The sequence below is a fragment of the Pyrgilauda ruficollis genome, unplaced genomic scaffold, assembly GCF_017590135.1.
Source record: "Pyrgilauda ruficollis isolate IOZ18807 unplaced genomic scaffold, ASM1759013v1 scaffold25, whole genome shotgun sequence".
NCBI lineage: Eukaryota > Metazoa > Chordata > Aves > Passeriformes > Passeridae > Pyrgilauda > Pyrgilauda ruficollis.
The window spans coordinates 3,671,403-3,685,478 of record NW_024523822.1 but is presented as its reverse complement, the minus strand read 5'-3'; the positions used below and the strand labels follow the sequence as shown (position 1 = coordinate 3,685,478).

The 14,076-nt window shown below is 40.6% G+C and overlaps 2 protein-coding genes across 2 annotated transcripts in view; one reads left to right on the top strand and one right to left on the bottom strand.

The window, feature by feature from the left end:
• The window catches only part of NDUFAF2 (NADH:ubiquinone oxidoreductase complex assembly factor 2), a 55,768-nt gene extending 46,020 nt beyond the window's left edge, over positions 1–9,748 (top strand). The window contains exon 4 of the mRNA XM_041470668.1: positions 8,624–9,748. Coding sequence (XP_041326602.1) covers positions 8,624–8,881 — 258 coding nt within the window. The 3' untranslated portion in view covers positions 8,882–9,748. The remainder of the gene's footprint in view (positions 1–8,623) is intronic.
• On the bottom strand, positions 9,749–12,202 carry SMIM15 (small integral membrane protein 15). Its single transcript, XM_041470669.1, has 2 exons — positions 12,015–12,202; positions 9,749–11,552 (listed from the first exon to the last, which is right to left on the bottom strand). Exon 2 carries the CDS (start codon positions 11,523–11,525, stop codon positions 11,301–11,303), a length of 225 nt encoding a protein of 74 aa, XP_041326603.1. The 5' UTR covers positions 11,526–11,552; positions 12,015–12,202; the 3' UTR covers positions 9,749–11,300.
• Positions 12,203–14,076: the final 1,874 nt, after the last annotated feature.

Here is a 14,076-nt window from a genome sequence, read left to right as displayed (position 1 = left end):
AAACCTGGCATCTTTATATTTTGGTTTTTTCACATCTTATTTAGAAAGGAAAGAAAAGATGCTCATGAAGACAAGGAGGAAACCTCTCTTCAGACCCTTCTGTGCCTGACTTCTTTTTGATTTTTTTTTCTTATTTCAGAGGGCATGAGATTTGTAGAGGCTTTTAAAGAATTCTGCCATCTGTAACACAAGATATCCAAATATATTTAGAAATCTAACCTTTATTTTCTCCCGTAACAGATCTTCTAGCTACACACTACTTCTGATAATGTCCTGAGGTTCAAGGGTATCTGAGAAACTTGACATTATTTAAGGCCATGTCTGTAGAATGGTGACAGAAAAAAAGTTACAGACTTCCTTGGGGTGTCAGAAAACTAATGAGGAAACTTGCAATTATGGCAATGTCAAGAGAAACTGGTGTGGAGGGAAATGTGATTTATCTCTCAACCCACCAACATGGTATCCTGAAAGTGGTAGTAACACTTAGTAACACATCCTTGTGTATACAGGTCTTTGCACTAGATAGCACTTCCCTGTTGATACAGAAGCTGCTTCCTCTGTAGCACACACAGGGCTGCCACAAATATCAGTTTGAACTGAAACCTCTCTGTTGCTCTGTATGTGTGTGTTACATTAGTATTTAATGGGAAGTAAAGTAGAATTGCATGTTCCTTTAATTGGCATCAAGATGTAGCAGGCCCAGGGCCTGCAAGGCCTCCTTGGCGGTCAGAAGCCTGAGCTAGGCAATGCCAAGTCACGATGACTGGGCCTTAGAAGCCCCTCTCTTCCGCCTTTCGGACCCTGCTTATCTCTCTGTAAGCCTGTAGGTCACTTTCCCCTGACCCTTGCTATTGGACAATTTCCAAAACCCCCGTAGGGCATAAAAACCCCTAATTCTGCCTGGTTCAGCAGAAGAGCTGTCACTGAGAACCTTCGTGGATGTCATGGTTTGACCAGAGGAAGTGAGGTTTTGGGAAAGTTATGGTCAAACCAATCAATGGCCCGATTTTAAATTGGCACCTGATGTGGCCACTGGGGGTCAAGATCCTGAAAATAGTTTGAAATTGAAAACCACAGTAAATGGCTGCTTTTCTCATGCAGTATGTACTTGTTACACAGTAATAAAATTCAGTGAGTTCTGAATTGCACAGTTGGATAGAAGGTGAAATGCTAAAAAAAAAGTAATGTGATGATGCCTCTATTCTTTCAAACTAATTCTAGGATATCCATCGTTATCTGTTTTGGCAAACTCCTTGTCAAGCAAGGAAAAAACATACTTCAGTGAGTTGTAATAAGCAGAAGGTTTCTTCCTCTCAACCCCCAAATAAGTACATTGAAATTAAATTCTATTTAGTTCCCACAATGTATATCCTCTATTCCTGTTTGATCATAAGTATTACTTTGAGAGATGGTATGATCAAAAGCAGGTTCATCCATGTAGATTAGTTTACGCAGAGTTTCCATTCCTTTAAGGAGGATGGATTCCAGTTTAGAAAAATGCTTTGTTTGACACTGTTGGGATTGCATGTTATAGTTTTGCCTCTGTTTGCTTTCAGATGCTTCAGATGAGAAGTTGTAAAATGAGAACACTGACATGAAGTTTGTACATTCTTACATAGAGATTAGGGCTCAGCACATGAGTAATTTACTTTTGAAGCCACCAAAAGCTGTAGTATGATTAACAGGTTCAAGGAAAAAATATTTTAAAAGCACAGGGATAAACATGTCTCTGAGCAAAATATTTCCCACCATTGTTATTCAGAGTCACATCCAGGATCTGGGCCATATTCAATAACTTAGGTTGCACTAAATAGCATTTTGCATAGTAAATTATGCATTATTCCAGAGAGGATTATTATTTGGTGCAAAAGGGCAATAAAATTTGTCAATATAAAGAACTGAGCTATGAAGTAAATAGAAGTGAGTAGTCATAGGAGTCAATTTAAAAAAAATTAATTGAGCATTTGCAGAAGCCATCATCTTTTGGACTTTTTCCTCTTGTTCCTTTTTATTCCTCTTCAAGTTTGAAATATAACTGCTTGCCCAAACTCCACAGAGAAGTATTAGAGCACCAGTTTGTCCCATTGCTTCCAGATTGCCCACGCTGCAGATTCCAAGGCGGCAGAGGAAAGAGCTGCTACTGCTCTTCTGCTCCTGTCCATGTGGGAGCTCCTATCCATGGAGCACTGGCTCTGTGTCCTGATTCACTGACAGCACAGCTGAGCCGGGTTGTAGGGCAAAGGGAAGCGTACCAGGAAAAGGGCTGGTACAAATTACATCATATGTAGACTAGGGAAGGCAAGGACCAAACTGTGACTGATTCACAGCTACAGTTCCTTGTTTGCTCTGTGGGGATCAGGGCTATGAGTTGCCTTTATTCAGGGCAGAGTGCAGTGGTGCCAGGCTAATTTGTGGTTTTTTGCTGCTTCTACAAACTCTCATCTATAATCTTGAATATATGTATAATTTTGGACAAATACCTTTGCAGAACTGTAAAAATAGGCACAAACCCCTACTGTCTCCATGTGTTGGTGATATGCTTTACAGTCTGGTGTCTCTTCCTTTTGCCTCTTGCTGCATGTTCTTGCCAAACACAAGTGTGTTACACTGTGGTGCCCTAGAAACTATGTCAGCTCATGCCAGAGATTCTGTAGTTCATATCTAGCACTATAGTACTTCAGTAATACTAAGCACTGCTTGTCTGCAGATTTACTTTAAACAAAAATTACTGTGAGTTATGATTAATAATTCACTGATTTAGCATGGTAGTAGATGTGATATTAGCACTGCATGTAAAACTAAATATTGTAATTGATCAGAGATTTGCTTAAAAAATGAACTTGCACAAAACAAATCTTAAATTGATTTGATTAATATTGTTTGTCAACGGACCAAGCATATTTAGTGTGTGTTCTTTACAAAATTAGCGGTCAGATGAGTCAGTGTTTGATTTAAACAACTATTTTGGCTAATCCAGATAAGCCTTTCTATTTCAAACTACTCCTCTGTTTTTGCCATGCAGTGACAGCTTTTAATTTACCACATTATTTCTCATTCCCAAGCTGGTACTGCTGGGCTCATGTTCAGTTGCTGAGTTATCAAGACCTGCCCTGGATCAGAACATTCAGTGCTTCCCAAAGATGAGGTCCTGTCTCTGCCTCCTACTCTTGAAATATGATGTAATAGCCAATTGTCTCATCTTGCCTACTTAACTTGTCAAACTGGAAAATGGGGTTTCGTTTAATTGTTTGGGGATATTCTAAAAAATGGTGATTCAGCTTAACTTCTAGCATTTTGCCTGAGTTTCAGTTAATTTGATAATGAAGAAAAATTCTGACATGTTAAATTGTTTTACATCAATTTTTTTAATACTCTGCCAAAACAATTTTTTCATCCCATTTGTTATTTTTAAAATTTTTTCAACCTACAGGTATGAATTTTTAACATGCAGAGTTCTCAGACCAAGTCAATTCATGATAAAACATAAAATATTCAAACTAGACATAAAATGTGAGTATTCTATGAATTGCACTGTCTACAGTTCAAAAAATCTGTCCTGATGTTTCTCAGTTCTGACATCAAACAGTAACTAGCTAACAAGGTGCAAATCAAGAGAAATAATGAGTATTTCAACTTATGGTAAGTTGGGAAGATGGAATAGTTTCTAAGACAACATAAAGAAACTATTTATTTCTAATCAAAATACAAACCCATCTGAAAAAAAAAAGTGACATTTTTCTCAAAATGAATAATAAATAAAACCCTTGTAATAAAAGGATTAGGTGTTTAAAGAACCTTCTGGAAAGTGCCAATCTGTTAAAATACCCCTTAAACCCTGCCCCTTAGACACTGTACCTTGGTACTGCATATCTGCATTTACCTGCGTCCTTAGAGATCTCTTCACAACTTTGTGCTCAGGAGTTTGAATATGTTTTGTGGGAAGCAGGTACTATGTGACTATGGCTGGCTTAAGGGCTGAGGACACACAGAGAGGGGAACTATCCTCAGGGTGTGAGGTTCAGCAGATGCTGCAGGATAGAAGGGGTTCAGTACCACCATCTGCCTGTGGAGAATAATAGCAAGAAGTGTTCAGCAAAGACTGGTCACTACTGAGCCAGACTCCACTTGAAGGAATTAATGTGAGAACCCTCTTTTGTATTCATGATATCTTCCTTCCAAGAGGAACTCATTTTATTCATTTTGTAAAGCTACTGGTTTATTCAGGAAGGGGAAAGGAGTGACAATATGGGAGTCTTTAAGAGCAAAAGAACACTGCATTGCAAATATTTACCCTACAAAGCAGCTCTTCCAGTACAGTAAGTAGGCATCTAAAATCCTTTGTCTAGATTTTTCTCCTTGTATGGAGTAGAGGTGAATACAGTTGCCACGCCACAGAGGGTACTTTGTAATACAACTCAGTTGCTGGAGTTATGTGAGGGCTTTGAAAAATACATAGCGCGCAACAAAAGTGAAAATTTCATGCTGGTGGCAGGAAATACTGCCCGATGCCTTTTGCAGAAACACCCTTGGAAGACAGCAACGTGTCTTGAGCTGTGTTGCTCATAGGAGCAGGCCATCTTTCATTCTTTGATCGTGCAGCTGTTACCAATACTAAGATGTCAGATTATGCAGAAGTCAGCAGTTTTGTGGATGAAAAACAGCTGCCTCAAACTCTGCAAAGGGCTACTTTGGTATTTCCTTAATAATAATGTTCTTTAAGGAAACCTTAGACATCACTTTCTTAAACTGTGCCTACCTAAGGAGGAAAGACATGCAGCTCTAAACGTTAGAAGTGTTAAAAACTTCATGCAACTTAAAATAATCACCAAAGCTGGACAACCTGCAGTGATAAAATGTCTTGTTTTACTTTCCACCTAAAAATAAGGTGTAGAACATGTAGTTGAGCGTAGCTCTTCACATATCATGTGTGTCCTGTTCTGTATGCTGGGAGCTGATACATATCAAAGTGAGCATTTGCACACAGGGAGTTCAACTGCTTTAAAATGTGGCTGGATATCTTAAGGCATTTTTTGTTTTTTAGTTTTGCAGCATAGCCCCAGTTCTTAGAGTTTTCTTTTAGTAAAACTGCTGAAGGACATTTCTGGTACTCTTGAGATGCCATGTATTTTCTGAGAATTGCTGTTTCAAAGAGCTTATATAATTTATTTGTACAAAAAGAGAGTGTTGGAAGAACAAGCTAATCCTTTAAAAACTGCAGCTATCTGATAGACAATGTGTTCTCTGGGTTGGATAGAAAGATTTTGTACTTAATGATCAGAGCACATTACATGTTCGTGTACTTATATTTTAGCAGAAAACTTACTGGGGGCCAGTTTATAGTAAAGATAGCCATCTTATATTGTGATTCATCTTGAAGAAGGAGAGAATAAAAATGTTCTGAACCTGACAATGTAACTTAAATAAACAAGCAAAGAAAAAAACCCACAAACAAACTAACTTTTAGCCCTTAGTTCTTTTTATAGCAAATCAGACAGTAAAGTATTGGTTAGCAGTGGAATCCCAAAGTGAGAATGTATTTGACCCAGTTTTTCTGAGATGCCAATTGACCAAATATTTCCAATTCATATTTTCTTTAACTTGAGCACAGGAACCCAGTGATTTCAGTGTACGTGTTAGTGGCGTGAGTTTAATGCCAAAAATGGATGTGTATATTTTCTTGTCGAAAATTTTATCCTGGTAAATTGTATAGAAAATTCTGAATAAGTCACTTCAGTTTCAGGGTTTTTTTGCAATTGCTAATAAGAATAATTTCTCATGTTGTTTTGGTTTTTTTTAAGATCCACTTTTTCATTTTACTCTATCACAATTATACTTTGTCCACAGACAGCTGATTAAAAGAGTCTTATTTGAGTCTGAAAACCAGAAAACAATTATATATCAACATTTAAAATGGACTAGGAGCATTTGGTGTGTAGTTACAGCTGCTCTTGCTTGATTAAGATAACTTTTTGTTGAAGTAATCACTTGAACAGATTTTAAATTAAAAGCTGTTCATAGTAAATAGGTTGTGTTTGTATTTTAATAAATCACTTCCCATTGTTTTACCAGAGACAATGATGCAGTCTTCAGTTATCACAAAGGTGTTTGGTTTACTTGTTTCTTAATAGTGGTTTATTACAAGCACCATAGGAGTAATCCCCTGGAAATCAATAAGGTTATGGTGGATTTACATAGGTATGTGGTAAACAAGGATAGAATTGAGAGATGCCACAAAGAAGTTTTGCTATACTGACTGTTGAAAATTTGATCTTGCAATGCTTTGCAGTATTTGTATTTGAGCATGTGAGAATTTTTGTGTATTACTTGTGTATTTCCATTCAATTTCCATTTGTATGTGAAGGGTTCTGCCTCTGCTTGGTGTATTCTGTGAATTTAAGTACAGAGGCAACTAAGAGCTAAGAAAAGGGCTGCATTCCGTGGTACCTCTAAGATAAGGTGTATTTTCTCTCCCCTGTCCAGCTGTGGAGGGGAGTGACAAACTCTGGTGGGGATCTGGTATTCAACCATGATCAACCCCTTACATAAGGTTTTCTTTAATTACTTTCTTTTAAGCATTCTTAGGTGTTCATAGTTGCTATTTAAACTCTTGGCAGTACCGCATGTATTTTAGCACCTAAATTCCTAAAATAATATCATGGTCTCTTGTTCACAGAGGAGTGTACTGGTACAGTTTGTCCTTAATTCTTCCATATACTTGTAATCTGGAGAAAAGAATTCAGCCTTTTTCTTAATTCTGGAGGCCATCTCTGTCCACATGGATGACTGGAAGGTGATCAGGAACAGCCAGCAAGGATTCACTGCAGATAAATCATGCCTGACCAACCTGATTGACTTTTATGATGAAACTACCTGGATGGAGGAGGGGAGAGCAGTGGAACCTCAACTTCAGCAAAGCTTTTGACGCTGTGTCTCACAGCATTCTTGTAGGAAACTCAAGAGATGTGGACTGGATGAGTGGAGTGAGGTGGATTGAGAGCTAGCTGAATGGCAGAACCAAGAGGGTTGTAATCCCTGGCCCAGGGTCTAGCTGGATGCAATCCCTGGCCCAGGGTCTAGCTGGATGCAATCCCTGGCCCAGGGTCTAGCTGGATGCAATCCCTGGCCCAGGGTCTAGCTGGATGCAATCCCTGGCCCAGGGTCTAGCTGGATGCAATCCCTGGCCCAGGGTCTAGCTGCAGGCCTGTCACTGGTGCTGTTCCCCAGGGTTCAGTATGGGGCTCAGGACTGTTTAACTTACTCACCAGTGACTTGGGTGAAGGGACAGATGCCTCCTGAGCAAGTTTGCAGAGCTGGGAGCAATGGCTGATACCCCAGAGGGCCGTGTAGCCCTTCAGAGGACCTTGACAGCTTGGAGAGATGAGCAGAGAGGAACCTTCTGAAATGCAGCAAAGGCAAATGCAGGGTCCTGCATGTGGGGAAGAACAACCCCAGGCACCAGCACAGCCTGGGGCTGACCTGCTGGGGAGCAGCTCTGGGGGTCCTGGTGGACAACAAGCTGTCCATGAGCCAGCAGCGTGTCCTGGTAGCCAAGAATGCCAATGGCATCCTGGGGGCATTGGGAAGAGCATTGCCAGAAAGTGGAAGGAGGTGATCCTGCCCCTCTACTCAGCCCTGGTGAGGCCTCACCTGGCGTGCTGTGTGCAGTTCTGGGTTCCTCAGGACAGCAGAGACATGGGGCTCCTGAAGCAGGTCTAGCAGAGGGCAATGAAGTTGATTTTGATTAGGAGACTGGAGCACCCCTCCTCCAAGGAAAAGCTGAGGAGAGATGACTGAGAGGGGATGCAATCAACGTCTATCAGCATCTGATGGGAAGTTGTCAAGAGGATGAAGCTAGGCTGTGCTCAGTGGTGCCAAGCAGTAGGACAAGAGGCAGTGGGCAGAAACTGATGCCCAGGAAGTTCCTGGGCATGAGGAAGAACTTCTGAACATGAGGAAGAACTTTGTTACTGTGGGGTTGACCGAGCACTGGAACAGATTGACCAGAGAGGTTGTGGAGTCTCCCTCACTGGAAATAATCAAGCAGCATCTGGACACAATCCTGTGCCATGTACTCTGTGATGACTCTGCTGGAGCATGGAGGTTGAATGAAGTTGGACCAAATGACCCACTGCGCTATCTTCCAACCCGACCAATCCGTGATTTTGTCATGTTGGTTATTTTGTAGTCTTGCACTAGCAAGACCCCAAAGGCTGCACATCTGTTTCTCCCAAAACTGTGCCCTGAGGCACAGGTACCTAACACCACAGACATAGTGAATTACAGGAAAATATGCAAATGATAAATAGCTGTAAGTATCAACTCCTACACAGGAAACAATGCAAAAAGTAACCTTATTTTTAATGTACTTTCACATTTATTGATGTATTTAATTTCTTAATTTCTTCTTTTTGCTCCAATAGAATAGTGAAGTGGACACCACAATACAGTTAGGGTTGAATTTGCAGTTGTGGAAAACCAACCAATTTTGCCACATTTTATTTTAATACCTGCAAATATGGGTTATAAAATTAAGAAAAGAAACGACTGTTTAAAATGTTTTATTGCAACACTGTATATTTCATTGTTACTGACTTACTTAACTATCTTTCTACTGTGTTTTTAGGAGATTCTTAGGAATGAAAATTATAGAGAAGAAATGAAGCAGAAGGTCAAGGATGTATCTGAAAAGGATAAGCTGCTTCAGGCCAAGGAGTATGAGGAAGGACTTGTTGCTGAACCAAGTCATACTCAGGTTAAAGGCCATGCATCTGCCCCTTACTATGGAAAGAAGGAGCCCTCACAAGACCCCACGAGCACTGCAAGTATCTTCCAGCCAGGTGCCTGGATGCCACCGGGCAGTGGTAGTAGTCAAAATAAATAAGCAATTTAATGGACAGGTACTGTTAATGGATTAGTATTTTAACAGACAACATACACAGCTGTAACATACAATACGTACAATAAAGTAGTATTAAAGCAGGTTCAGTTACTTTTGCAAAACTATTCAAATAGGCTTGATCATGACAAAGTATTGTGAAGTGCTTGGGTTTAGTGAAAAACAGGGTGTGTTAATAGGTTTGGTTTTGACAGTTTCTGTTCATCAGTTATTCTTGAATTCATACTTAAAAGACTATCTAAATTTTCTTGAAGTCTAAATTGCTTTTATCCTTGAAGGCTAATTTAGTTTTAAAACTGTTCTTGATGTCAAAATTGTTGTCTGTACACTTACATTTTCCCAAGCCTTGGCCAAGATGTCTCTTCAGAATAAATCCCTTGGCAGTGCCAGCATGCTTTCCAGTGGTAAGCAGACAGAAAATTTGATTTCATTAACAGGAATCACTATGACACTACAGTGATTACACACTGTACTCATGGTAGAGATGTTCTTGTAACTTAAAACAGTCAACATATTTGAATGCTTGATTTTAAAACAGTCAACATTGAATTTGAATTTTTGAATGTTTGATTTGCAGACAGCAATTTGTATAGGGTAACATCAGTTAAAATACATATAACTGCTATAATAGAAGCTAGAATGTTTGATAAAGCTGCTGGAAAATTAACACTAGGTCTGGGACAAGGGACTGTCATAAATATTTAGAAAAAATATTAGTTTTTATTCCTTGTGTATCCATGGACATCCAAGATGATGAGATCATTTTGGCCATAGTTTAGATACATAAAATGTGCAGGTTATTTGCTTAGAGATGATGTTTGAGAATTTCAAATAAAAATAAAGACCACACAATTTTTTTTCAAAAAGTATCAAATTTATTTACGGATTGTATCCCTCATCAGTTTTCCTGCCTGTGTTTCAAGCTATGTAGGTATCAAAGGTTGAACACATACATATTTGACAACACTTCATACAAAACATGGAGACTTAATCTCACATATTTATAAAATGCCCAGATGTCATATTCTAATAATGCTTGCTTTCACCAACAAAACTGAAAGGGGATCCAACTTCACATTTACTTCAAAGTAATTTCAGTTAGACTCCCCACTTCTGATCCCCCTTGGTGTCAGCCAGCTCTATAGGTCTCTTTATTTGAACAATGGTATTATTTTAAGGTTTTATTTTTAAACCTGATCAAAGAGTAGCTGCTAGAATGCACAACTCTGTGCTGATGCAAAATGTAAAATCTTAATGACTGCTACAAGCTCTTTTGAACTAGACTACGTAGAGGCTACCACACACATTATTATTATTAAAAAATTAGGCTTGGAAAAATTAATCAAGTCTATTCAGAAGAGATTAATTGGAAATAAGGTTAAATAATTTTGATGTATTTACAAAACAAACCTGACTTTTCTGACTATGTCAGCATCTTGCAACCTGTAAGGCAGCAGAGTTTCAAGGGCCATGAGAACAAAAATCCTACCTAAACTCAAGTCTTAGATCAAAGGTAGCCAGGAGGTTACTGTCACCAGAACTACTGCCACAAGCTTGTGCATCATCCTTGCACAGCCATATGCTATAGCAGAACACTAGGCCACTGGGGTCTTTGGTCTCACCCAACTTATGGCTATTCTTTGAGGCATAAAGAATTTATGAAGGCAAAAACAAATTAGTTACAGGTGGAGCATTCAGGTGATTGTTAGGGAAGACCAAACAAGACCAAACTGTATTTTATAGAACATGAATGCCTTAAGAGAAATGAAGCTAATAAGAACAAGCAATCAGTTTCCTAGAACTTGGGCTGAAGTTAGTCTGTTGATGGCTTGTAGTTCAAGAAAAAGGAAAAGCTAAGGTAGGTTATTTCTGCAGACAAGCAGCACCATCAAAGACACTGCAGCAGCCACTATGGGCATACACAGCCATATGCAGTGACCTTAAATGAAATCAGTCATGTCTGCTGTCTAATGCTACAGCTAGCTTGTCTCTACAGCCCTGCTCAAGGTATGCCAAAAATTGCATTTCTGTAATCCAGTTTATTATTCACATTTTCCCCTAAACTTGATAATTTTAAGACACTTGTTAAGTCATAGCTCAGCTAAGAGAAAAAAAAAAATATATACCTCCAAAGCCATCCAAGAGGTTAATTTTTTTCATTTAACATGCAAATTTAGAAAAGCAACCTGCACTAGAATACAAGTAGTAAATTTAACTACTCTAACAAGTGTCACTTGGGCAAATTTTAACACAAATCAGCAGGAAAAAATTACACTGGAAGTATTAAATTTCATACTTCAAGAAATAACAGGATCAAGTATCAAAGGACAGTTGCAACACAAAATGTACAAGTATTTCATTTTAAAAGTGGATTCTTTCCACAAGGAAGACCATTTTTGCCCATTTAATCCTTCTTTGTTCGTTTGGCCTTTGCAATATTCTCCTGGCGTTTCTGTTTCTTCTTCAGCTCTCGTTCCCGGGCCTCAATCATTTTTGCAAGCTTCCATGACAGCGCCGCACTAATGACAAACAGCGGCGTGAGAGCCAAGATCACGGTCGTGAGAAAGCCGTAGGGGTCCTTGGCAGCCCACTCCACAATGTACTCGGCCCAAGCCTTAATATCCAACATCTTTTCTGTTTTGCTATTGAGAAAACCCTGCAGAGTATTTAAAAAAAATATTTCTGAGTACTCAGCAAAATAAAAGCACACATACACAAGAACAAAACACAGTAAGTTCCACCTTCATATGGGAAAGAACAGCTTTACATTGAGAGTGGCTGAGCACTGGAAAAGGCTACCCAGGGAAGTCATGGAGTCTCCCTCTGGAGATACGCAAAGCTCATGTCAACAGGTTCCTGTGTCACCTGCTCTAGATGACCCTGCCTTGGCAGTGGGGTTGGACTGGATGATCCCCTTCCAGAGGCCCTTCCAACGCTACCAATTTGCGATACCAAGTACCTTTTTAATAGAAGTTATCCTTGTTCACTTTCAGAGGGCAAGATTATTTTTGCTAGAATTTAAAAGCAGTTTATAGTATGTGAAAGTGTAATAAAAAGCACTGATCCAATGTTAAAAGTTCAGCGTTTACAGAATAATTAGGCATTTAATCCAACAGACCTGCAAATGCTACCAAGAATGTGTTGCTAAATGGAAAAAGTGCGGTTTGTGGATCCCTGGAAGTGAAGGAAAGCCAGCCCGGCCGGTTTATCGCTCTGTAGGTTTCACCAGGGAGGCGAGGGAGCGCCGGCAGTGCTCTGGCTGCTGAACTGGCGGCAGTGGGGCAGCCGAAACCCCGCAGCGGCCCCGCGGCTCGGCCCGGGCCCCGCCCGCAGCACCGCGGGGCGGGCGCTGCTGCCCGCCGGGAGCCGCGGTGGGGAGCGGGAGCGCTCGTCAGTCCAGTGAGAAAAGGCTGTGAGCCGGGAAGAAGGAGTTTCCGAGGTACCCGGATGGCTCGTTCACGTCGTGGAATAGCTTCTGGAGGCCGGAATGCGGCTCGCACCAGGGCTGGGAGCCCCGTGGTGTTTCCGTGCGCCCGCCCGTGTTGGGGCCGCTCGGTGCGAGGAGCGATCGGGAGCAGATCGCGGGGACCTTGCCGGTACCTCGGCAAGATGTCCCCTGTGTGTCCTGGTCCTTTTGGGACTGCTGACCCGCTGGGGTGGGCTCTTACCGGTGCCATACGGCCGAGCAGGGCTGCTGGGTGTTCCACTGCTCCCCACTGGACTGAGCTCAGCAAAATACTCAGCTGATCGCCGTGTATTCTGAGCCTTTCATATATATGCTCATACTGAAAAATAATTTAAAAAAAAATTAAAAAAAAAAAGTTCTGCCTTGGTATGTTGCACCAAGCCTTCTCCGTGTGCACAGACACGCACATGTGAATAACAACTTCGTTATGTTTCCAATGCAAGGAAAAGTTTAAATTAGGATATTAGGATCTTGCAAAATCTCAAATTGTATTGAGCAATTCAGGATCAGTTTTCTGTACTATAATAGCAAATGCCACCACAGCAATCTGCTTTCATATATCTTTTCTTTATGTCAAAATTTATATTATTTCAAGGGCAGAAACCAGGCAAATAAAAATATGTTTTGCTAAAGAGTTATTGACAAGACACCTGACTAATAACCTAGATTGCTTCACTTTCAGTATGTCAAATGCAATTTTTCTCTATGTGGAAAATTGCATTATTTGTGTGTTTTCATTAAAAACCTTTCTGTTGTGTTTAGCCCCTTGTAGTATCTTTTGAGGATGGGACGGGACAGGATAGGACAGGATAGGATAGGGCAGTTCAGGAATGGTACCTACAGCTATTATCTGGTACAACTGCCTGGCCACTTCAGGGCAGAGCAAAAGCAACAGCACGTTGTTAAGAATTGCGCCCTGAGGAACACGGCTGGTGGCTGGTCCCCAGCCAGACACAGCCCCAGTCCCTGCTCCCCGCTGAGCTCTGCGCTTCAGCCAGGTCAGTACATGTTGGACAACATGTCCAGAAGGGTGCTGTGAGGGACAGCATCAGAAGGCGTGTTCCAAATTTAAGAATTCTTAATCCTTCCTAAATGCAGGAAAACTACATCCATGTCCTTCCCTTCAACCACTAGGCAGGTAACCTTGTCAAACTGGACTTTCCTTCTGTGAAACTTTGTTGGCTCTGCCTGATGATTGCATTTTTCTTCAGCTGCCTTTCAACTGCAGCCAGTGTGATCTTCTCCATCTTTTTCCAGGTACTGAGATTGTACCAACAGGTCTTCCTGGATCTTCCCTCATGCCTTTTTTTGTAAATTGAAATAGTGTTGGCTAGCTTCCAGTCCAGGACCCCCAAAGACTCCAAGATCTTTGGGAGCTGTGTGTACGTGTATCTCTGTACTTGTGTTACTCAGCCGTTTATGTGAGCATTAAAACTCTTAGAGAAGTTATGGGTCCCTGTTTGGTTTGTAGTTTGTAAGTCTTGGCAGAATATAACATCAATTTATTGGATCTCCTCAGGTACTGATTCTGAGGTGTTGTATCGAATGGTGTCACAATAAGAAGGTTTTGCGTGCTGTATAGCTAAGTTAAAAGTAGGCGGGTATTACGTAAGTATATCCTATTTCTGGTAAAATTGCATATTCGGCTAGAGGGGACACAGTTGCATTTCTGATGTTTGAATGTCAAATTCAGATACATCTTCCAAAATAAGCA